This window comes from Chanos chanos, chromosome 3 (genome assembly GCF_902362185.1).
Source record: "Chanos chanos chromosome 3, fChaCha1.1, whole genome shotgun sequence".
NCBI lineage: Eukaryota > Metazoa > Chordata > Actinopteri > Gonorynchiformes > Chanidae > Chanos > Chanos chanos.
The window spans coordinates 48,803,575-48,827,898 of record NC_044497.1 but is presented as its reverse complement, the minus strand read 5'-3'; the positions used below and the strand labels follow the sequence as shown (position 1 = coordinate 48,827,898).

At 39.9% G+C, this 24,324-nt stretch overlaps 2 protein-coding genes across 2 annotated transcripts; both read left to right on the top strand.

Moving 5' to 3' along the window:
- The first annotated feature begins 3,857 nt into the window (after nt 1-3,857).
- LOC115807610 (bile salt-activated lipase-like) lies at nt 3,858-7,703 on the top strand. Its single transcript, XM_030768682.1, has 11 exons — nt 3,858-3,926; nt 4,315-4,462; nt 4,686-4,805; nt 4,986-5,183; nt 5,289-5,419; nt 5,576-5,683; nt 6,063-6,177; nt 6,383-6,569; nt 6,735-6,938; nt 7,229-7,426; nt 7,515-7,703. The coding sequence occupies exons 1-11, from the start codon at nt 3,858-3,860 to the stop codon at nt 7,681-7,683; spliced, it is 1,647 nt and encodes a 548-aa protein (XP_030624542.1). The 3' UTR covers nt 7,684-7,703.
- An 11,295-nt stretch (nt 7,704-18,998) lies between these two features.
- Nucleotides 18,999-23,527, top strand: LOC115807104 (bile salt-activated lipase-like). The gene is made up of 11 exons (XM_030767966.1): nt 18,999-19,061; nt 20,345-20,492; nt 20,633-20,752; nt 20,924-21,121; nt 21,221-21,351; nt 21,437-21,544; nt 21,942-22,056; nt 22,229-22,415; nt 22,656-22,859; nt 23,039-23,236; nt 23,341-23,527. Exons 1-11 carry the CDS (start codon nt 18,999-19,001, stop codon nt 23,525-23,527), a joined length of 1,659 nt encoding a protein of 552 aa, XP_030623826.1.
- Nucleotides 23,528-24,324: the final 797 nt, after the last annotated feature.

The following is a 24,324-nucleotide window of genomic DNA, read 5'->3' as shown; positions in this document are numbered from 1 at the left end:
AGCAAGGAAGTAGATCTATACATTATTATCTCAGTTCATTGTCAGCCCTCACATGGTGTGCAGGTGACACAAATGATCTAATGTAAAAATTTATAAAGTAGGTTATAAAGTGGCAGAGGGGAACTGGTTTGACTTCAAGTATTCAAGATGGGGATTCCATATCTTGTAAAGTTTTGAAGTGGAGCCATGCAATGTAGTTCTCATCTTCTCTAGCTTAGAATAGCATAAAAGATCTCTTAACCAGTGAAACACTGTTGGTGGGGTGGATGATTTCCATCACAATAAGATTGATCTCCTAGCTAATAGAGTGGCAAAGGCTATGAAAAAAAAAATCATCATCTGAATTAGGGGCATAAACATTAGTTAGGATAACTGGGATATTATAGATTTTATCAGCAGGCACTATGATAAATATTCCACTGGGGTCAGGTTTGGCACTTGATAGGATAAATGGCATAGATTTACGTATGAGAGCTGCAGCTCCCCTTGCCTTACTATTGTAAAGTGAATGATACGGTTGACCAACCCACGTTTAATGTACCCTAGGTTGGTGAATATTTTTCAGGTGGGGTCCCTGTAGGAAAGCAATATGTGTCCCTAGACTCTGAAGGTGGTGAGGTACTTTACTGCGCTTAACTGGTTTGTTCAGCCCCTTGACATTGCAGCTAATGAATTTGAGCAAGTGCCCCTCACACTGCCATGCTGAATTATTTTGTGAGGTCATGTATCAGGGGTAATAACATAATTTAACTATTACTTGTTATCTTTTGCAATATCTACTAACTCTTTTTAAATTTCAGTATCATGGCTGTTTTACTTTCTTTGTTCTGGCAGGCATGTGATCATTCATCTATTTCCATCTTTTTTCCATACAATGTTTTCTGCAGTCTTCCCAATGGTGTTTATTTGACTCATCTCTCATACCACCCAGGCTTTGACAAAGCCTACTTATTATATAATGATCCATTGAAATAATGATAAATGATGCATGGAATAATATGTAGATGACATGACTCCAATTTTTTTTTTCCTTGTCATCACAAAATAACAATCAGTTGTTTGTTCAAGATCTCAGATTAATTATCCTGTTATCACAACCTAACAAGTAATTGTTTTCTGGAGAGTGCAACATAATTTTTTCTTTTATTATAAATTTTTTTCAATTGTTGACCAACGCTTTAGACTTATACAGTGATATATTTGTGAATATTTAAATTATGAAAGTTTAATTCACAGATAATGCAGACATTTATTAGAGTAAGCAAATTTATTAGATTATAAAAACATCACTTCAAACCTCCTACACTGAGTCAGACTATTACAATCTTGAGAAATCACAATGATCTCATGAAAACAATGAATTGTTATGATGGGGTAATGGCATGATTCATTCGAGATCTCAAAAAAACAATCAACTATTACGCCGTGTGTCTTCAAGGGAATCCCATTTGCTGCACTCCCTGGAAGGTTTGAGAAGCCTAAACCTCACCCTGGCTGGGATGGTAAGTGAAACTTCAGAGGAGGATAGCACTTGAACTAACCACCTAACCATCAATATGCTTCCAATTGCTTCGTTCCGAAGGCTTACCATCTATGCAGAGCGCAATATTTAGGGTCTGATTATCACTTATTTGACCTCCAGGTGTTCTGAAGGCGACAGAATTCAGAAAGAGGTGTTTGCAGCCAAACTTGCTCCAGACTGACACGTATGGTAGCGAGGACTGCCTCTATCTTAATATCTGGGTCCCTCAGGGCTCACAAGGCACTGACAGTTTTTTGCCTCAATAAACTGCCTTTCTTGACAGGGATATGGACTGTAATGAGGTTTTATTTCTCCTCCATTTTTAAAATAATATCAGTCATTTTCTAAGAGTTAAATGTAAGATTTTTGATTGTATACAGATGCTTCAGATTAAAAACAATCATCCACCAGAATGATGGGAAGGAGGAAGAGTGTGATGAGTGTGATGGCTGGTGTCTGCCCTGCACTGCAGGTGAGCTATGGGATATTATATCTGGCATGATTACCCAGATTGTACGTGCCAAAAGGCCAGGTAAGGTCATAGGAGTAGATAGAGGTCATCAAAGGAAATTCATTGGTCTTGGTGACGGATGAGTATAACTGAGTAACATTAGTTAATGGTCTAAAATGTGTTTACAAATCAGGTCCAAAATATCATCATCAAGTAAGTACCCATATGCCACCCAGTTATCTGTCAGTCCTCACCAAGCATTGTGTTGTTTGTTGGGTCAGATGAATGTAATATTCCCAAAAATTTAGAATAGGCCTATGTGTATTATTGCTGATTGTATTTTGGGCAGGTATTTTGCGCAAAGCAGACATATTCATTCATTCATTCATTCATTCCTTCTTTCTTTCTTTCTTTCTTTCTTTCTTTCTTTCTTTCTTTCTTTCTTTCTTTCTTTTTTTGTATGTATGTATGTATGTATTTATTTATTTATTTATTCATTTATTTAAGTATGTATGTGCTTACTTACTTAGTTTCAGAACTATTAATTTGTCTGCTTGCTTACAAGAAGGACGAAAATCAGTCCCAAAAAAAACACTGGCTTTCGTCGATGAAGACCAGACTTATCTTGAAGTTGGAGTTACTCATAGGTTTGGCATCAACTACAGTCACGCTGGGCCTGATTTGGATATCCTTTATCCTTTGGCTCAAACTTTTGATTAGCCGGTAGTTGTTTTTCTTCCATGTGCAACTTCAGCATTTTCCTTTCCTTTAAGCCTCTTTGAAAAGATTAATGGGAAAAAACTGTCAGGTGTCACATGGATGGCTTCCAGTTGTCACATACAGAATTGCATGAGTGTACATTCCCATTAAAAGTTGACCTGTGTTTGTGTGTTTATTTATGTTTGAAGATATCTCCATCAACCTGTGATTTGAGATCTATGGTTTATTAACATGGCTGTGTGTTTACTAAATTAATATTAATAACCTTGAGGCCCAAACGTGTTTCAGTGGGGCATAGAATGGCCAACAGTGGAGAGGAGGAAGAAGAAGAAGAGGAAGATGATGACAATGATGATGATAGGAACTATCAGCCCTCTGAGGGGAGTGACAATTAGATGGAGACAGAAATGCTTGATTACACATGACTAGTAACTGAGTTATTTCAGTTGAATAAGAAATTTACTGGATTTTGCTGGAAAATGCAGCATATTGCAGCGTAGTGTTGACTGCGAACTGTTCCCTTTGGTTATGAGCACTGAATAAGGTCTTGTGTTTTTCATGTTTTGAAAAGTGTAAATAAATGCTTTTGAATGTTGTTGAGAGAATTTGAATACTTTCTGAGTCTCTGAAGTGATGTAGTAGTTTTAGTCCTTTTTGTTACCTGTAGAATTGACAGCAAAATTCACAAAGCATGGATTGTTCACCCACTAATAGGGAACATGAACTGGGTTTAGACTGTCGTGAGACAAGTCATTTTAACCTTGTTAAAGATGAGCAAAGAAAACAAATGAAAAAAAAGAGAAACACAGTAGAACGGAATTAAATTTAGACTATCAAGCTTGTGGAAAATACTATACTCTTATTTAGATAATATAACAGTAACATTTCTCTGTATCCCAAACTTTTACAGCCCTGTCTTTAGTGTTTTAAACTGTACAATTGTGGCACGTGGTCAGATACACATACACTCTGTGTGTGAGCTGGTGAGTGTACACTACTAATAGGGCAGAAAAGGGTCAACTAAGTTCAGGTTCAGTAAAGGCCTGAAATAAAGCTATGATAATTGGGTATGGAAGAGTGATATGGATTGTGATATGGACAAGATTTGTATAAATAGGCAGAGAGAAAGTTCAGCTGTCTTACACCTGCCTCTTGTTGGCAATGATGACTGTGGTTGTGCTGGGGATACTGATCGCTGCAGCCCTCTTCCCAGGGTCTATATCGGCCGCTACTGTAAGTCATCAACAGTCATCAACGACTATTTTTATAATCAGCAGTTATTGAAATATAGCTTCATGCAACACCTCTTTACTGGGTAGTGAGGAAATTAATATCTTAAATGAACATTTATGGAACTGTTCTGTCTTAACATCATTTATCTATTTTGTGCAAATGCAAGTGTTTGGTAAAGACATGCAGAATTTTTGTCATACAGTCTTTCACTGCAATTCCAGAAAAAGGGATTCCTTAATTAAACATGTATTTAGCCATACAGAGTATGTGACATTTTTTATTTGTTATCTTTCAATAAGCTATGAGATTCCTCAGTGAACAAAATATAACAGCAAAATATATTTCAGCCTAAAAATTGATAGTAAAGCAAGCAAATGACTTTTCAAAGCTTGGAGTAGTGAAAACAGAGGGCGGAATGGTAGAGGGGACCAATCTATGGAAAGGGTCATCTCGCTCCATTGACGTCTTCAAAGGAATCCCATTTGCTGCCAAACCAAAGAGGTTTGAGAAGCCCCAACGTCACCCTGGCTGGAGTGGTAAGTGAAACTATGGCGAAAAGAAAAGAAAAGAAAAGAAAAGAAAAGAAAAGAAAAGAAAAGAAAAGAAAAAAGACAGTTCAAATAATTATTTTCCACCTTAGTTAACACAACATATATCCCAATTAGATGAACAAAGTTCCTGTCTGTCAGGATTTTGCTTACTGAGGCTTCATTGCGGTCTGGTTTTGGAGTTATATTACTACTGTTTTAATCTGAACAGGTGTTCTGAAGACAACTCAGTTCAAGGAAAGATGTTTGCAACTGAATGAACTCCAGACTGGCACACGTGGCAGTGAAGACTGCCTCTATCTCAACATTTGGGTCCCTCAGGGTAGCACAGGTACAACTGTTTCACCTGTCATCAAACATAAGAGCCATTATCTACCAGAGGAAAGTAGACATTTTCAATTTGTTTCCAAAATTCAATCACCAAGGTTTTCAAATGTTATCTAAACTCAGTAATGTAACTGGACAGATAAAAGGAAACATGTAAATATAAGTAGCTCATTTTCTTGTGCAGTATCACGTGGTCTTCCCGTCATGGTTTGGATCTATGGTGGTGGCTTCATGATTGGTAGCGCACAGGGAGTTCCTTATTTGGACAATTACTTGTACAATGGTGAGGAGATTGCTGACAGGGGCAATGTGATTGTGGTGTCTTCAAACTATCGCCTTGGCCCTCTTGGATTCCTTAGTACAGGGGACTCACAAATACTGGGTAAGTACTGCCACCTACTGTACACTCCACTAGTAAAATCTTACCAAAATAAGGACTTGGGTATCTTAATTCTATATAACTGAATTTCCACAAACTGACCTACAGGAAACTACGGACTCTGGGATCAGCATGCTGCTATTGCTTGGGTGCACAGGAACATTGCTGCCTTTGGTGGAGATCCTAACAACATCACTGTCTTTGGAGAATCTGCTGGAGGAGCCAGTGTAAACTTCCAGGTACAGATCCTTCTCTCACGCTCATATGGTGTATAGATTTCTTTAATCTATACTTCTGTAGCCTTCAGTATTACTTCTGTGATGTGTTTGTGTGTGTGTGTGTGTGTGGTGTGTGTATGTGTTTTTGTCTCTGTGTGTGTGTGCCCTCCCACACAGATCATTTCCCCCAAAAACAAAGGCTTGATCCGGAGAGCTATCTCACAGAGCGGCTCTGTTTTCTGCCCCTGGGCCATGAATACAAATCCAAAAGCACTTGCTGTGAAGGTATGCAAACACAATTTAATTGGAGGTTTAGATGATATTTCTGACTAAACCTCAGCCAATCCAATCTACAACTGGGTAGTCCTTCTGATTATTTAACACTAAACTTGAAATTCCACTGCTTTTCTCTCCCTCCTGTTGATTAAAGTCACAGGTCAGTTTTCCATAAAGCTCATGGCATGACATGCTAATGTTTTAATTTTACTGTGTGATACATCAATGTGTATTAACCTCTTGTTAATCACAGGAGCATAACTTAGTTTTTCAATCCAGACTCACATCTATTTAAGACAATAGCAGATGGGACATCTGCTATACTGTGTTATTAAACAAAGGCATGATTAGAAAGTTTCAGAAAGCCTAAATTCTTTTCTGTCCATAGGTTGCTCAAAAGGTGGGTTGTCCGACTGATGCGGGTATGGCTAGTTGCCTGAAATCCGTTAGCTCTTCCTCCCTCATTCTGGCAGCCAAAGTGAACATGATTGGCTCTGCTTCAAGTGAGTACAATTCTCCAGTGACAGCAGTTTATACAGCTGTATTCAGTTGTAGGTCATGAACTTAAGGTTTTCAGTCCATAACCTCGTACACTGATCTGTTTACTTAGCCTTCTCGGCCCCAAATAGGTGCTAATGAATAGGTTGTAACTCTAATATTAAGACACTGGTAGCTGACAGTGAGCGAGATATTGAATTTATCCTCCAGGTCCTCTTGTTCTGGGCCTGGACTTCGCCCCTGTGGTTGATGGCGACTTCCTGCCTGACTTTCCTAGCAAGCTATTTCACAACGCTGGTGATATTGACTACATTGCTGGCACTAATGACATGGATGGACATATTTTCTCTGTTTATGACATTCCCTCTGTTGACCTGCCACTTGTGGCTATATTTCCGTGAGTTTCTCTGGGCATATCACACAAAATGAACAAAGAGAATTGGACAAGGCACAAAAATATAAATACCTGCTAAAAGAATGAATTTATGTCTACCTTTTTGTTTTTTAAGGTAAACAGACATTCTTCATAAGATTGATTTGTTCTCTTCCATTCTAACAATAGGAGTGATGTAAAAACACTTCTGACATCTTTCACCAAGGAGAAGGGATCAGCAGGCGCTACTTCTGCATATAACCTGTATACAGAGGGATGGGCTAATTATCCTACTTGGGATGACATCAAGAGGACAATTGTGGACATAGAGACAGATTACATCTTTTTGGTGCCAGCCCAGACTTCTTTGCAACTCCATGCAAGAAATTCCAGGTATATAAGCATCATTATCTCTATACAATGTTCTTCAAACCACCACAGAGTGTATATTTAGCTTAATGTATAAAATGCTGAAAAACAGTTATGAATCATGAAAGCAGTGTAAGGAGATATATTTATTTTCATGCTGCATTTCCTCCTGAAGGTTTAGGACTTCACACAATAGCATTTAAACTTCATGTAATTATTGTTCTTGGCTACAAGCATTAAGTGATATACTCATCATTGTTCATTCAGTTTCATCTCCTCAAGTTTAATCAATACAAAACTCTCTTTCTCCTCAGGACTGCTCGCACCTATTCGTACAAGTTCTCCGAGCCCACTCTTATAGCAACATACCCATACTGGGTGACCACTGATCATGCTGAGGATCTACAGTATGTATTCGGAAAGCCTTTTAGCTCTCCTTTGACTTATTTCCCACAACATCGAGATGTGTCTGGATACCTGATTTCCTACTGGACCAACTTTGCAAAGACCGGGTAATGAACTAGAGCTGCACAATACCTTCTTCAGAATTGTTCAATGTAATTGTAGGCTTATTTTTCCTTCCATTTTTACATCTTACAGGGATCCCAACAAAGGGGGGTCAACTGTCCCTGTAACCTGGCCCACCTACACCACCTCTGGCCTCAAATATCTGGAGATCAACAGCAGAATGAGCAGCAGCTCTGTCAAGCAGAGACTGAGGACTCATTATGTCCAATACTGGACCACCAACTACTCCCGCTTCCCCTGAAGAGGGCTCTGATGGATGAGTTGATCATACAGTAAAATAAGATAATTATCCATCCTGATCAACTAGTTTCTTGAAAAAGTAAAAGATCCCTGAAGCTCAAGAATTTTGAGATACATAAAGATATTAAATGTGAATATTTAATTTTCAGTCATTGCAATGATCAACTCTACCGAATGGCACAGTGACAATCCCTGATTTTGAAGCAAGCACTACAAAAGAAAACACAAAAAAACATTACATTAAAGATGTTGTGTGTTATAAATATAGTTTCATAAATATGTGTCTACACTAGTTAGTCATTATTAAGCAAAACCTTTAAAGGAGTTTTTGCCATTCAGCTGAAAATTATAATAGCAGAGTTACAATTGGCTGTTTTCAGAGTCCAAACTGTACAGCAGCAAGTGCTGACGCAGTAGGTCATTCACCGCTGTGCCAAACTTTACAACCTCAGATAAAACAAATAACTGTTAAACTCAGCTACACAATCTTAAATATTCTTTTGACCTATAATCACAGCAGTATTATATACTTTTAGGCCATGTTAATGTTGATAGCCTTTGAGTTTTAGTCAAATTTATATTTAAAATTCACAAATAGGCTGGCTGATGTAACTGGCAAGCTGACAATGCATTGCTCCATTTTGTTGCAATCTTTGTCACCCATTTAATCTCTCATTCACCACAATGATGACATATGACATACAAAAGTCAAAACTAAAATATAACAAACAGAAGAATGAAAAGTTCTTGTTCACAGAACAGCAAGAACTGACACAGCTCTGGGTGAGCATTTAAAACTATATACACATGACTTTCACAGTGTGAGTCATAGGGGTTTTAATAAGTGACACTTTGACTTATCAGAAATATGTGGCTATGGATACTTTGACATTTTGACAACACTAATCTTTCACAGAGAAACAATAAATATTCAGCTAAAGGTCAATGGATCCACTTCAAAATTTAATCATAAAGATGTACAAACGCAACATATCAAATCTCAAGTAGAGTGAAACAATGGTTAAAAAAAAACAAACGAAAAAACCCAAAACAAAAGAAACAAAACAAAAAAAACAGAGAACCTTTAAATGCTAGAGAAATGAAATCAGCTGCAGAATGAGCTAAAAGTAACAACACAAAGTCTGACCCTAAACAAACCTACAGAGTGAAGGAAATACAGCAGATGTGTTTGTGTTTACAAAAATGATAAGAAGAGATCAGTGCCCAGAAAATGGAACGAAAAAAAAAAAAACCTGAAGATTGCAATTCACCATCCAGAATGAATGCATATCAGAGCCGGCTGGCCACGTAAGCAAACAAATGACTGCTTATGGGCCCCAAGTGGTTACCAGAGGGCCCCGAAGAGCACTTGAAATGTCCCAGAAGGGAGCCTGAATGTTTGTTTGTTTGTCTGTTTTTTATGATATACTATATCAATGATAATCATACAAAAACGCAATAGTATGTTAATGGACTTGCTAGCTAATATTGCTGGTTTAATCAATACCTGCTGCCTCTGTCAGAGCTGGTGTCACAATTCATGCGCATGCGCACTGTAACGGAGTTTAACTGTATTTTGATACAAGCAGTCAGCCAGACTAATTTTAAGTTACAATCCTCTCTTCTGTGTTGATGGAAAATGCAGCAAAAAAGTATTGTCACCAAAAGGACATATCCCTCTGTTTATCTAAGTTATTTTATTTTAATTGTAGTTGATTGTTGTTCTTACGACAGAGTATTAGGACCACACTGAGGAAAAAATAGGAGATTTCATAAATAAGTGTCACAATCCTCAAAAGGCGGGATGCAAGTGCAGATGTAATTAAAGAAAAGTTTAATGTCTTCCAGACGGGTAGATACAGCAAACAATGACTAAGTAAAACATAAGCACTGAACATGGTATGGAAGTTACAGATATACAATGGACATGCTAAGTAATCACAACGGAGGGGAAGACTTCGCAAAGACAGACTGGAGGCAAGGGGTGTAAATACAAGGAGGGAGCAGGTGAAAACAGGTGAAAGAGATAATGAGCAGATGAGCCGGTGATTAGTAGACCGACAATGCCGATCTCTGAATGGTGGAATTGGAGGGTGGAGGCATCGAAGTCGTCCAGCCATGCGATGTTGCTGGCTAGGGGGATGCCCCCGAGGTCGAGGGGCTGGGAGGGTGGGATGATTCCTGTGAAAGTCCGAGATGAGGCTGGGATCCAGGATGTCAGAAGCAGGAACCCAGCATCGCTCCTCAGGACCATACCTCCCAGTTCACTAAATACTGGATGCGGCCTGACAGCGTCTGGAGTCCAGGAGGGTGCGTACTGCATATGCTGGGGCGTCGTCAATATCCAGAGCTGGTGGTGGAGTATCCAGAGGGACCGGATCAGCTGGTGGACCAGGAATCACCAGCCTGAGGAGAGAGACATGAAAGGTAGAACAGATTCTATATGATGGAGGTAACTGAAGAGTAAATGACCGGACTGACCCTTCGGAGGACCTTGAATGGCCCTACAAACTGTGGACTGGGTTTACGACAAGGCAGGCGGAGCTTGATGTCTCGAGTATAGAGCCAGACTCTATCACCGGGATGGAAAAATGGAGGATCCTTTGCGGTGGTGATCTGCTTGTTGTTTCTGTCAGCGGATGGCTCTTTGAAGGTGGACATGAACCAACTGCCATACTCTTTCAGCTCGCCGAAACCAGTCGTCCACTACAGGGGCCTCAGTCTGGCTCTGATTACAAGGACAGAGAGGAGGTTGGCATCCAAGCATACACTGGAATGGAGTGAGACCAGTGGAAGAATGGCACAGAGAGTTTTGAGCGTACTCCGCCCAGGGTAGGAACTGTGACCACTCGTGCTGTCGATTTTGGCAATAACTGCAAAGAAACCTCCCCAGGTCCTGGATGGTCCACTCTGTCTGTCCATTCGATTCCGGGTGATAACCTGAAGTGTGACACCCAATTTTTCCATAAAAGCCTTCCATACACAAGAGGAGAATTGGGGGCCACGGTTGGAAAGAATGTCCTCCGGAGGGCCGAAACAGCGGAAGATGTGATTGAACATGGTATCCGCAACGTGGAGAGCAGAGAGGAGACAGGCAAAGGGTATCAATCGGCATGCTTTAGAAAAACGATCTACCACCACCAAGACTGCAGTATGCCCATTGGATTGAGAGCGATCAGTGATGAAGTCTATGGCGATGTGTGACCAGGGTCTTTGAGGTATGGGTAGTGGAAGGAGTTTACCAGCTGGAACTTCTCAGGGGGTCTTGGTAGTAGTGCAGATCGAACATGATCGTACAAAATGCCTCACGTCAGAGGCCAAGGTGGGCCACCTGTACTTATAGGAAATGAGATGAATAGTGACAGTTATTCCTGGATGACCGGAGGATAGAGAGGTGTGAGCCCATGTGATGATTCTGTTGCGAAGTGCAGAGGGTACGAAGGTTTTGTCCACGGGTAGGTCTGGTGGTGGTGGTTGTTCTGCTTGACCCCTTTGGATGTCTTCTTAAATGTCCCACTGAATGGGTGCAACGATCAATGAAGGGGCGATGATTGTTCTATCCTCAGCAGAATCCTCCCATGACCCATGGATCCGTGTCAGTGCATCTACACCAATGTCAGAGGCGTCAACTTCGACAATGAATTGCTTCCTAGGATCGGGCATCTTAAGAATGGGTGCTGTGGTAAACCGTGTGTTTAACTGACGAAATGCTTCTCTAGCGGCTTCTGCACAGTGGAGACGTGTGGGTTTGCCTTTAAGAAGGGCCATGAGAGGAGCTGCTACGGAGCTAAAATTGTTCATGAAATGGCAGTAAAAGTTGGCAAAGCCGAGGAATCATTGTAATTCTTTCAGTGTTTTGGGTTCTGCCCAAGATGCTATGGCGTCAATCTTTTGATTCTCCATTCTCACCCCCTCTGGTCCAGTCACGTAACCCAGGAAGGAGATGGTGGTTTGGTGGAAGACGCATTTTTCTGCTTTTACACAGAGTTGGTGATTGAGTAATCTTGATAACACTTGGTGAACCTGAGAGATGTGTTCTGAGAGTGCAGCCAAATGGATAAGAATGTCATCGATGTAGGCTATGACAAATCTTCCCAACATATCTCTTAAAACGTCGTTGACCATTGATTAAAACACAGGAGGAACATTTACCAGACCAAAAGGCTGCTCGATAGCTGAGGGAACCAGAGGGAGTGGATACCAGTACTTCACTGTAATGGAGTTCAAACCCTTGTAATCAATACAAGGATGAAGGCTTCCGTCTTTCTTCTCCACAAAAAAGAATCCAGCAGACGCTGGGCGTGTCGACAGGCAAATGAAATCTCTCTCTCCGACCAGGAAATGTGAGGGTTGTGTTTTTGTAGCCTGGGGAGACTGAGGATGAGTGGGTGATTGGAAGACTGCAGGAACAAGGAATGAGAGATTTTCTTGATGGAGAGCCCCTACAGTGAGTTTAACGGAGGCGGTGGTATGAGTGACCATCCCGTTGCCCAAAGGACGGCCATCCAGGCAGTGCCCGGAGACTTGGCTTGACAGTCGACGAAGAGGAAGAAGAAGAGATTGGACCATGGAAAGGCTGATGAAATTCCCCGCTGCTCCAGAGTCTAGCAGGGCTGAGACGGGGTCTCTGCATAGTGGAACTGGAGGGGGAGGGCGTCGAAGTCATCACAATAAGGTCATAATGTTACAAGAATAAAGTCGTAATTTTAGGCTACGTGTTATTTTAGAGGGGAAATATCAGAAGAGCAGCCTACTGCCTGTGTTTATTTTTTTCCCTTTGATGTGGCCATAATACTCCATCGTACGTCCTGCACTTTTGCATGTTGCAACTTTTTTAAACCAAAACATTTAAAGTGGTTAACTTGTTTACAGCAAATGTATTGTCAGCTGGTTTATTTTGTCACTTTTCAGAACACCACGTTCAGTATGCCACTTAGTAGGGGAGAACGGGGTAACATGAGTCACTTTTTACATTTGATTGTTTTACTGCAAAATCAAAGTGTATTTGTTTCAAATCATAGTTACTTTATATACCTCAGGTTGTTGTGTGCCCATGGAAATTAAAAGTTATCTAATTGTTATAGTTTTAGAACAATGGCCCATCAAAAAAAGTTAGTCCTATGGCACAACTTGCCCCAAGGTAGGGGTAAAATGCACATGGGGGTGGGTTAAATTGAGCCCTCTAGGGGTATCACTTAGGGGTATCACCTATCACCTCATGATAGATGGTGGCACTTTCTGTGGAGCTCAAACCAATTGTGACCTAGGTGAAAACTAAATAAAGTAATAATTTTGTAAGAAAAATAACCTAGGGTTGTAACTGTGTAATATAAAAATAAGTTATTTAAAAAGAACTAACCTGCTCTCTTTTGATCAGTCCAGTTTTCAAGAATAGAAATGCCATTCTTGTTTGCTAACTTAAATGCAAGTTCTAAGCATTTAAGGAAATTAGTCCATGAAACTGGTCTGCAAGTTTCCTCGATGTTGCTGGCAAGTTCAAACTCTATGTTATCACCACCTGATGAGCTTTTGTTAGTCTGGCATAACTTGTTCTGGGAACTTCTCCTTTACTTGTTTTGTTCAGTGTCATTCTGTCTATCTTGTGGTTCTTTGCCACAGACCAAATGGACCTCCCCTCTGACACTTGCCTGCTGCCCTCTTCAGATCATCCAAGGAAGCTGAGCCTCGATTTGCCTTTCTTTTGTACTGCCTTGCCATCTGTTACTCTGTATATATGTAGCCTATCTAAACTTTGGGGGTAAACTGAGCCGTTGACTCAACTTGCCCCAACATCACTGGCCCATTTTACCCCACAACCCCCATTTTGACAAAACTGTTTCACACAGTGGCTCACACCCACAATTATACTAAGTTTATGATCTTGTTTTGTAGCTTACACTGACTTAAATTAACATGTAATAATGTCCAAAACGTATCTATTTCAATTAAGATACAAGACTACTAACTTTAGTAACTTTAACTTTAGTAACATGATGAATTCATTCATGACAAAAATCTTCTTTTTTTTTTTGCGCTGGTTTGCTTACCACTCTCTCCATGTGCTTGAGTCCAAGATGGATTGAGTAATGTGAACTATACTTCCTTAATTTGAGGTCACATCTCTACTTTTGTGTATGGTTACCTAGATTCAGGGGGTGGCTTGACTTACCCCATTCTCCCCTACTGTATCACTTTGAATATTAAAGTGAAAAATTAACACCAGACCACTCTTGTGAGTTTGCTATCTTTCAAGATTAAAAACCATAGAAGGGTAAAAACATGCCAGGCTGAAATTGGTATGATGTAAGCAACACAGCTACAACTAATAAAATTGGTAATGGGTGTGTTAGATTTACATGTAGGTGTGAGAATGATCAAGCATTGAAATTGGTCAATAGTATTGGCAGCGCCAAGGCGGTGGGGGGCCCCCAATCAAATTCTCCTTAGGGCCCCATAAAGGCTTGATCCAGAGAGCTATCTCGCAGAGCGGCTCTGTTTTCTGCCCCTGGGCCATGAATACAAATCCAAAAGCACTTGCTGTGAAGGTATGCAAACACAGTTTAATTGGAGGTTTAGATGATATTTCTGACTAAACCTCAGCCAATCCTATCCACGGCGGGTTAGTTTTTCTGAGTGTGGTGGGGAATGCTCCCCCAGTTCCGGTTAAAGGAGTATCCATGTTTAGAGGTAGTGAATGCAGCCCTAGGCCTGACTCCTCCCAGCTCCCTAATTAGGGCTAAGCTATATAAAGCATCTGGTAGTATGTGCTCCCCCTTTTTTACTCCTGATCCTTTGTTTCTGCGTTGGCGTGTAGAGTTTGGTCTTCTAGCACTGATCCTTTGATTTGACCTGTTGGCTGAGCATGTTTTGTGTTTGAGCTCACAAGATATGTGCCCATTACAATATAGCCAATTATACTAATAAGAAAGGGACTTAAACTAATAATACTGTCTATTATAGTTGTCCTGCCCACCCTGGAGTGATACTCTGTGTTAGTACCCCATACCAGAGGCATTTCACTTGCTGCTGTTTTGCTATTGCCATTGCTAATTTGCAATTACAATTACTATTGCCATTGCTTCTGCAATTGTCATTGCTATAGCCATTGCCACTGTTTTCACTGTTATTTTGATCTTTACTTTGTTTTGCCTTGTGGTGTTTGAGATGCTGGTGCTTGGGCTGTTGCCAAACCAACTGGGTCATGTATTTGTGACTCTTTTGTATTAGTTCTCTTCTTTTTAGTGAACAGAGCACCATTGTTGGCGGGGTTAGGCACCCATGGTGAGGTCCCTTCATTTGATGCATGTGAGTAAAAGCACTGGGACACAAAGGTAGATTCCACCCTTCTTTTGCTGTGAGGACTGCTGTGTTGCACCTGAGGTGAGTAAGGGTAGCACCCCTGAGCACTCCTCATTGTAGTCTGCCTCTCTACAAGTGGCTTCAGTTCCATTTTTAGTTTTGTTTAGTTTGTCAGACTGGCATTTTATACATTTTTAGGGTTTAACTGCTGTTTGAAATTTTGCAATAAGGCCTTTGTAGTTGAATTTGTAATAAAGTGGTGTTTCTACTCCCCTTATTCTTGGGTTTCTGTCATTTGAGTTTTGTTTTTTTTTTTCTTCCCCAACAGCTCAAATCCCTGCTTCGTTGATTAATTTGATCCTTTCAATGACATTTTTTCTGAAAACATGTCTCCATCTTGTATCAGTAACGAGTCTGTGTGCCTTATTAATTTCCCAAACAATACTCGAGGTTCCTGGAATAGTATTTCCTGGGGTGTAATTCCCCATGTGGTGTAGTCGATCTTTTCTCCATTCTCCCCTTATTGCCCTCGCCACATGAGCATTTAACACCAAACTTGAAATTCAACTGTTTTTCTCTCCTTCCTATTGATTAAAGTCACAGGTCAGTTTCCCATAGAACTCGTGGCATGACATGCTAATGTTTTAATGTTACTGTGTATTAACACCAATGTGTATTAACCTCTTGTTGATCACAGGACTATAACATATCTATTTAAGACAATAGCAGATGGGACATCTGCTGCACTGTGTTATTAAACAAAGGCATGATTAGAAAGTTTCAGAAAGCCCAAATTCCTTTTCTGTCCATAGGTTGCTCAAAAGGCGGGTTGTCCGACTGATGCGGGTATGGCTAGTTGCCTAAAATCCATTAGCTCTTCCTCCCTCATTCTGGCAGCCAAAGTGAACATGATTTGCTCTGCTTCAAGTGAGAACAATCCTCCAGTGACTGTAGTGTATACAGTTGTGTTCAGTTTTAGGTTTTCAGTCCATAACCTCATACACTGATCTGTTTACTTAGCCTTCTCAGCCCCAAATAGTTGTTAATTACATGTGTCGTACCTCTTAGTATTAAGACACTGGTAGTGTATCCTCCAAGTCCTCTTGTTCTGGGCCTGGACTTCGTCCCTGTGGTTGACAGCGACTTCCTGCCTGACTTTCCTAGCAAGCTATTTCACAACGTTGGTGATATTAACTACATTGCTGGCACTAATGACATGGATGGACATATTTTCTCTGTTTATGACATTCCCTCTGTTGACCTGCCACTTGTTGCTATATTTCCGTGAGTTTCTCTGGGCATATCACACAAAATGAACAAAGAGAATTGGACAAGGCACAAAATATAAATACCTGCTAAAAGAATGAAGTTATGTCTACCTTTTTGTTTTTAAGGTAAACAGACATTCTTCATAAGATTGTTTTTTTCTTCCATTCTAACAATAGGAGTGATGTAAAAAACACTTCTGACATCTTTCACCAAGGAGAAGGGATCAGCAGATTCTACTTCCACATATGACCTGTATACAGAGGGATGGGCTAATTATCCTACTTGGGATGACATCGAGAGGACAATTGTGGACATTGAGACAGATTACATCTTTTTGGTGCCAGCCCAGACTTCTTTGCACCTCCATGCAAGAAATGCCAGGTATATAAGCATTATTATCTCTATACAATGTTCTCCAAACCACCACCAAGTGTATATTTAGCTTAATGTACAAAATGCTTAAAAACAGTTATATCTTGAAAGCGGTGTAAGGTGATACTTATTTTCATGTGTTTCTTCCTGAAGGTTTAGAATTTAAGTCTTTCCAACATAATTGGCTCACTTTGTGATGGTTGCTGTCATTTCCATTGTGTGCACTGACATTTAATTATGTTGGAAAGACTTACTAATAACAGACACATTTGTAAAGCAGTCATCACAGAAGATGAATCACTATTGCGTGCAATTATATCCATAGCCAGGACCCTTGTACCATTCAACTGTCTAGAGAAGACTCATATCAGATTCATACAGTCATATCAGAGGCTCATAAAGATGGCTCAGCTAAGTTAAGTCATTTTGGAACTGCTTCAGTCTGATTCATTAAGATAAGAGACAGTTGCAAAATGTGGGTGTTTGAGGAAAAACTGTCCAATCAAATGAGCTTGTCTTGCAGTTCAGTAATCATGAGACCAGGACTAATAAAATGCTCTGAGGATGTATGCCCAGAAATTTGTTTAAAGGAGGGATTTTAAACATTGTCTCATAACTTTCAGCATAATGTAGCCACTCAGAGGATTTCTATCAGTTCAGATGGAGGCACAACTGGCACTGGTAAGAAACTGAATTAACCAACCAGATTGTTGGCTTAAAAAGACTAAAACATCACATGTGAGACATACAAAATGTTTCAAATTAAAGGCCTACTTCCCAAGCTAGCAGGCAGTTAGTATTTCAGAAAGTTTGGATGCTGTCAGTGGATTCTTGAATGAACAGATATAATCTCTTTTAGAGGAAGATGCAAAAGCTTTTAAAATGGCTTGAAAATCCATGGACATCTTTATTTACATGAATATAATTTTATTCTTTGTACAAATTATGAAAACTGATGATGCCACATTCAAGTGAGTGATGGAGGCTGACAGCTCTATGTTAGAGTTTGGCAGTAAATCATTGTTGGCACAGATTTTATCTGCTATGTCTTTGGTAGGGGCCTTGTCAGTGACCTGTTCTGCAACCATTTTCACATTGCTGTCAAGTCGATCCACATAATGGTGAGAAAATCTGGAACAATTTAAGTGACTGAGAAGTGTGATCAGTGACAGTGCTAAATAAACTGCTTAACACATTGATTGACAGAGAACATCAAAGTGTGACTATCACAGCACAGCTATTACTCCCAATGATAGAAAGCTTGATAACCACATAAACTGCTGAGATCCATCAGCCTCAGTCAAGGGTACCATGGTCTCTTCAAATATTGTGAGTGTTGCACGAACACTGGTGGCCAGACATTAACATGAAGAGGGTTGTGAAGGCATAGCTTAAGGAACTCATCTTTTGGTTCCTACGGTCTCTCAGCCATAAAAAAAAGAGCCTTGGACCTTCATATTCTTGACTGAGTAGCCTTGGGAACCAATAGTTATTATCAATGGAAGCATATGATGGACTCTGAGACAAGTGTATGTAAGCTATAAAGAATCCTCATGGAGTTCAATATTCCAGGAACGGTGCTGATAAGAAACAATCTTTAGTTCTCTGTGGGAATATTTTTCTGCAGAGTAAGACTTTTTACATGAGATTGCAAATGTTGAATACATAGTGTAGTACAGAAAAGTTTACATGTTACCCAGCTAAGCTGGCTGTCAATCACAGAGGCACCTGAAAGACCCTGAAGCTCAAGGTCATGGGACTCTTAACAGGTGTGCCAGTGATCACAAAATCTGAGTGGGTACTTCTCACTCTGAAGAACAGAAATTCATATTTACAGGATAGAATAGCCAGCCAACCCAAGCATTTTACTTACCTGTATGAAAGAAAAACGTCATGGAATAATGCTACTGATATATTGAGCAGATATCATATTTTCTAATAGCCTCGTGAGACATTGCAGTGAAGCGACTAGCCTATAAACACCACTCTTACTGTTAATGACAATTAATTGTTGCGACAGCACAATGTAGGCTACTCTACAAGAAACTGGAAACTGGACCAACACATGTTCAGTATACAATCAAAACACCATAAAACCCCATTCAAAAATTCAACATAATCTGCTGTTCCTGGGGGCCCCCTACTGGCTGGGGCCCAGGGGTGCAGCCCATGTTGCCAATTAGTTTAACGCGGCCTTGCTTTCGGTCGTGAGAGAGACACACTGGGACGCACATGGCTTTGACATCCTTGGGAATTATGCAATATTAGTAGAAAAAAAACAGCAAGGATGATTAAAACCAAAGATATGGGTAGGAAATTGAATAAATAGGCAGAGGGAAAGTTACACGGCTTTACAGCTGTCTGTAGTCCAGGACAATGGCAGTGCTCGGGATACTGATTTCTGCAGCCCTTCTCCTAGGGTCTGCATCTGCAGCCTCTGTAAGTCAGCCGTCAACGATTATTCAAATACAGCGTTGTTCAAAACTAACGTGTCTAAGATAAAGATAGTAATTCATCAATTATTTTTAAGGAATACAAGAAGTAACAACATACATAAATAAGATATTTCATGAGTCATAAATACATTTGCTAAAAATAGAATACATGAGTGAACCAAACTACTTAAGTCAATAATGTGGTCAGAGCTAAAAAAATCAAAATGTAAAAAAGCTATTTATATATTTATTTTTTGCATCTAACCAATCCATAACAATTTAAATATTTATTTACTTTATTCTCTTTTTTAATATTCGCTCACTCTTCTTAAATTGTACTTTATTCTCTTCTTTTAATATCTACTTACTCTTTTTAAATTTCAGTATCGTGGCTGTTTTACTTTCTTTGCTCTGGCAGGCATGTGATCATTCATCTATTTCCATCTTTTTTCTATACAATGTTTTCTGCAGTCTTCCCAATGGTGTTTATTTGACTCATCTCTCATTGATCCATTGAAATAATGATTAATGTTGCATGGAATATTATGGAAGCCAAGAGATGACATGACTCAAACTTTTTTTCTCTTCATCACAAAATAACAATCATTTTTTTCTCAGATTTCGAGATCTGAAATCTGGAGTGGCCAACCATTTTTTTCTTTCATTATAAAATCTTTTCAGTTTCTGACAAACACTTTAGACTTATACAGTCATATATCTGTGAATATTTAAATTATTAAAGTTTAATTCACAAGTAATGTACAATAAAGAAATTTATTAGAGTAAGCAAATTTATTAGATTATACAAACTTCACTTCAAACCTCCTACACAAGTCAGACTATTACAATCCTGAGAAATCACAGTGATCTCACGAAATCAATGAATTGTTATGATGTGGTAATGGCATGGTTCATTTGAGATCTCCAGAAAACAATCGATTCTCATGCTGTAACATCAACATAGTTAATTTGAGATACCAAGAAAACAGTTCATCAAGTTGTTATAATGCGACGATTAATTTCTGATCCCAAGAAAGCATTTTATTATGATGTGATAATGAGGAAATAAAATTGCAGTCCTTCCTCTCTTGACTTCCATAGAATAAAATAGGACATCCCTTGATAATTATGTGTCCCAGAACCAAGAGAATAAGATACTGAAAATCAAAAAAGTGCATGAATATTAAAGTGGAGCAAATATATTAACATTTTTTTGCCGACTTATTGATTTTTAACTTAACTGTGAAGTTATATATTACTGATAATAAAACAAGTTGTTTTCCATAGCTGGGGGTGGTATACACAGAAGGTGGAATGGTAGAGGGGAAAAACATTTGGCTTGGACTCTTTCGTTCCATGGATGTCTTCAAGGGAATCCCATTTGCTGCACCCCCTGGAAGGTTTGAGAAGCCTAAACCTCACCCTGGCTGGGATGGTAAGTGAAACTTCAGAGGAGGATAGCACTTGAACTAACCACCTAACCATCAATATGCTTCCAATTGCTTCGTTCCGAAGGCTTACCATCAATGCAGAGCGCAATATTTAGGGTCTGATTATCACTTATTTGACCTCCAGGTGTTCTGAAGGCGACAGAATTCAGAAAGAGGTGTTTGCAGCCAAACTTGCTCCAGACTGACACACGTGGTAGTGAAGACTGCCTCTATCTTAATATCTGGGTCCCTCAGGGCTCAAAAGGTACCACTTTTATGACGATTTTTTGCCTCAATAACTTGCCTTTCTTGACAGGGATATGGACTGTAATGAGGTTTTAGCTCTCTTCCATTTTTAAAACAATATCAGACAATTTCAGAGAGTTAAATGTAAGATTTTTGATATTATACAGATTCAACTCTTTCTCTTATACAGTGTCAACTGGTCTTCCTGTTATGGTTTGGATCTATGGTGGTGCATTCCTGGTTGGTGGCTCACAGGGTGCTAACTTCCTGGACAACTATCTGTACAGTGGTGAGGAGATTGCTGACAGGGGCAACGTGATTGTGGTAACCCTAAACTATCGCGTTAGCACCCTTGGATTCCTTAGCAGTGGAGATTCAGACGCCCCAGGTAATTTCTGTCATCATGTTTCAATCAACAAGAGCTCATATTCTGAATAAAGTTCTAAACTTGTTAAATCCCCATAACTCTAGTATAACTGATCCACAGGAAACTATGGACTCTGGGATCAGCATGCTGCTATTGCTTGGGTGCACAGGAACATTGCTGCTTTTGGTGGAGATCCTAACAACATCACTATCTTTGGAGAGTCTGCTGGAGGAGCCAGTGTAAACTTCCAGGTACATATCCTTATCCCTTATTCCAGTATATTCAAGCCGTGTGCCAGATGTAAACTGAATTTTTTATCTGTGTCTCCCAATGAAGATTCTTTCTCCAATGAACAAAGGCTTGATCAAGAGAGCCATTTCTCAGAGTGGTGTTGCTCTCTGTCCTTGGGCTGTTAACAGGAATCCAAGAGCATTTGCTGAAGAGGTGAGTGAGTATAGAAAAGCAGATTTTCTTGTTGTTGTTTTAGCTAATTGGTTATGAAAGGTTTCAATTATACACCAGTCAGTGGCGTCTCTGGCCACTGTGGCACCCTAGGTGAGATCTCCACCCCCCCCCCCTCGCCTATTTGTAAGGGGCAGGGGGCGCCCAATCAGCAACTGCCTGGGTTGCCTATGCCTAGAAACGCCCTTGACACATGAGAACATTTTCAATTTTCCAAATTCTCTCCTATTAAGGTCAGTCACACTTAACCTGTTACATGATATGTGAAAATTCTTTGCTTATCCACAAAGAAATCATCTGTATTCACTGCCTTTAGTAACACCATAGCAGGAAAAGCAGATTCTGGATCAAGGGAGCCTGAATTCATCTCTGTCAATAGGTTGCTCGTAAAGTGGGATGCCCAACTGATAAGGGGATGGTCCCTTGCCTGAAGATTACTGATCCTGTTGCGCTCACTCTTGCCGGCCATTTGGAATTAACTGGATCTCCTTCAAGTAAGGGCAACCTTCTGTGACAGACTTCAGTCACATCTATACTGTTGAAAGCAAGACGTATGCCCCAAACATCTAGTTCAACCAAAACTAACCTTATTATTCCAATGGATTTTACTGTCTGACTGTAATGTATTTTTAGTTTTAATTGTGTAACTTCTGATTCTTATTCCAGACCCAGTTGTAAACAATTTGGTCATTGCACCTGTGATTGATGGAGAATTCCTTCCAGAAGACCCTAGCAGACTGTTTCACAATGCTGCTGATATTGACTACATGGCTGGTATCAATGACATGGATGCACATATTTTCACCGGTTTTGATATTCCTTCGATCAATCAACCATTTCAAGATACACCTGTGTGAGTGTGGGAGTTCTAGCATGATGAGAACTTTACTATCAGTGGTGTAATCTTCTTTATCTTACTGCTACCACAGTTACTGGAGGCCAAGAGAAATGGCTTTTAACTTGAACTGGAGGTGCACAACTATAGTACTGCTGTTTGCTATGTACATTTAGAAAATGTAGTAACGTGAAGGTCTGCTGAGGTGAAGCAATCAGCTCTGATGGAACTTGATTCTCTGATCTGTTTTTATAACAGGGAGGATGTAAAAACACTTCTGACAGCCCTGACCAAACCAAAGGGAGAGCCAGCTGCACTTGCTGCAATTCAAGAGTACACTCTTGGCTGGGGAGCTGATCCTCCCCAATCCGAGGTGAAGAAGACCATTGTGGCCATTGAGACAGACTATATCTTCCTGGTGCCAACCCAGACTGCTTTGTACCTCCATACTAACAATGCCAAGTATGTAAACCTCTGCATTCACCGTGTAGAAAGACCATAAAATGAATGAGGAATTAATAATGTCACAATGCTTGCTTCAGAACTTTACATGCCAAACAAAAAACATCCATTCACTGAAATATCATCCTGACTCAGCACCTGGTCTGATCTGTCCTAAAATTCTCTTTCGATTTTCCCAGTACTGGTCGTACCTATTCTTATGTATTCTCTGAGCCATCACGCTTGCCTTTGTATCCATCCTGGATGGGTGCTGACCACGCTGATGACCTCCAGTATGTGTTTGGAAAACCTTTCACCACTCCTCTGGGATACTGGCCTCGTCATAGGGATGTGTCTGGATACATGATTGCTTATTGGACCAACTTTGCTAAAACTGGGTAAGGGATGAGTAACTGTGTGTGCGTGTATGGGGGCAGTCTCTATTTTGACCAATGATAGCAAGGTTATTTTTAAATCTCATGCTTCATGGTCCATCCAACAGAGATCCTAACAATGGAGATTCTAAAGTCCCTGTGACCTGGCCTGCCTTCACCAGCGCTGGGCACCAGTTCCTGGAAATCAACAGCAAAATGAATCAGGACTATGTTAAGCAGAAGCTGAGGACACGTTTTGTCTACTATTGGACCAGCACTTTCATGAGCTTCCCAACAGTGCTGGATTCCAAATAGACCTGCCAAGGATCCATTTATTGTCCTTAAGCAGCAGTCAGAAACAGATTAACTGACAATACTTTATCTGACAAAACAGATGGAAGCAGTAAAATCATTCACTGTTTCAACATGTGTGCTTGTTTCTGTTGGAGCAATTCGTCAAAAAGTAAACTGTATAAAAATCATCCAAACGGTGACTGTACATTCAAGATGAAGTTCAATACAGACATTTACTAATTTATACCAATGATTTCAATTACCTGTTCAAATAGAAAACATGCTAATGCAAATGTTAAAAGATACTGCCATTGTATTACAGTTGCTTACCAGTAGCATTTGCACAGTAGACGCCACACTTACACTCTAGATGTAATACTGTCTCTTACCACTGGAGCGCACTAAAAAGCAATGTTAATTTAGGAACAGCATTGTGCTCTGATAAAGAACGTTATGGTTTTTCCTCTATTGCTTGAAAGCATTGCTCAAAACAGAGTTCACATTCTCAAAACAGTTCACATCATCACTAATAGTTATCATACTTTTTGTGTCAACAATCCAAAACCTTAATACTGATTATAAAGCAAGGTAATTTCAAGATGGTCTAATAAATACTGAATAAAGTAAACACTGAGTATCATCAGTAAACATGAATTTGCTGCACTTGCCCATATCCTATGAAAAGGGTGTTAAAGGTATCCTTGGTTTTTAAGTAACTGAGTAATGAAAAATGGTACATGTAAAGTGGAGATCTGAAATTAAGAGACTACCTAATTCCTTGGCTGAATGATAAGTCTTGAAAGCCCTTCTCAGACTCT

Bases quoted from the DNA above. Each gene is read 5' to 3' on its own strand.
- LOC115807610 (XM_030768682.1), top strand. From the start codon at position 3,858: ATGACTGTGGTTGTGCTGGGGATACTGATCGCTGCAGCCCTCTTCCCA. The intron at 4,806-4,985 runs GTACAACTGTTT...TTTCTTGTGCAG, and splicing joins GGTCCCTCAGGGTAGCACAG to TATCACGTGGTCTTCCCGTC. The intron at 6,178-6,382 runs GTGAGTACAATT...TTTATCCTCCAG, and splicing joins CATGATTGGCTCTGCTTCAA to GTCCTCTTGTTCTGGGCCTG.
- LOC115807104 (XM_030767966.1), top strand. From the start codon at position 18,999: ATGGCAGTGCTCGGGATACTGATTTCTGCAGCCCTTCTCCTAGGGTCT. The intron at 21,545-21,941 runs GTGAGTGAGTAT...CTCTGTCAATAG, and splicing joins CAAGAGCATTTGCTGAAGAG to GTTGCTCGTAAAGTGGGATG. The intron at 22,057-22,228 runs GTAAGGGCAACC...TTCTTATTCCAG, and splicing joins ATTAACTGGATCTCCTTCAA to ACCCAGTTGTAAACAATTTG.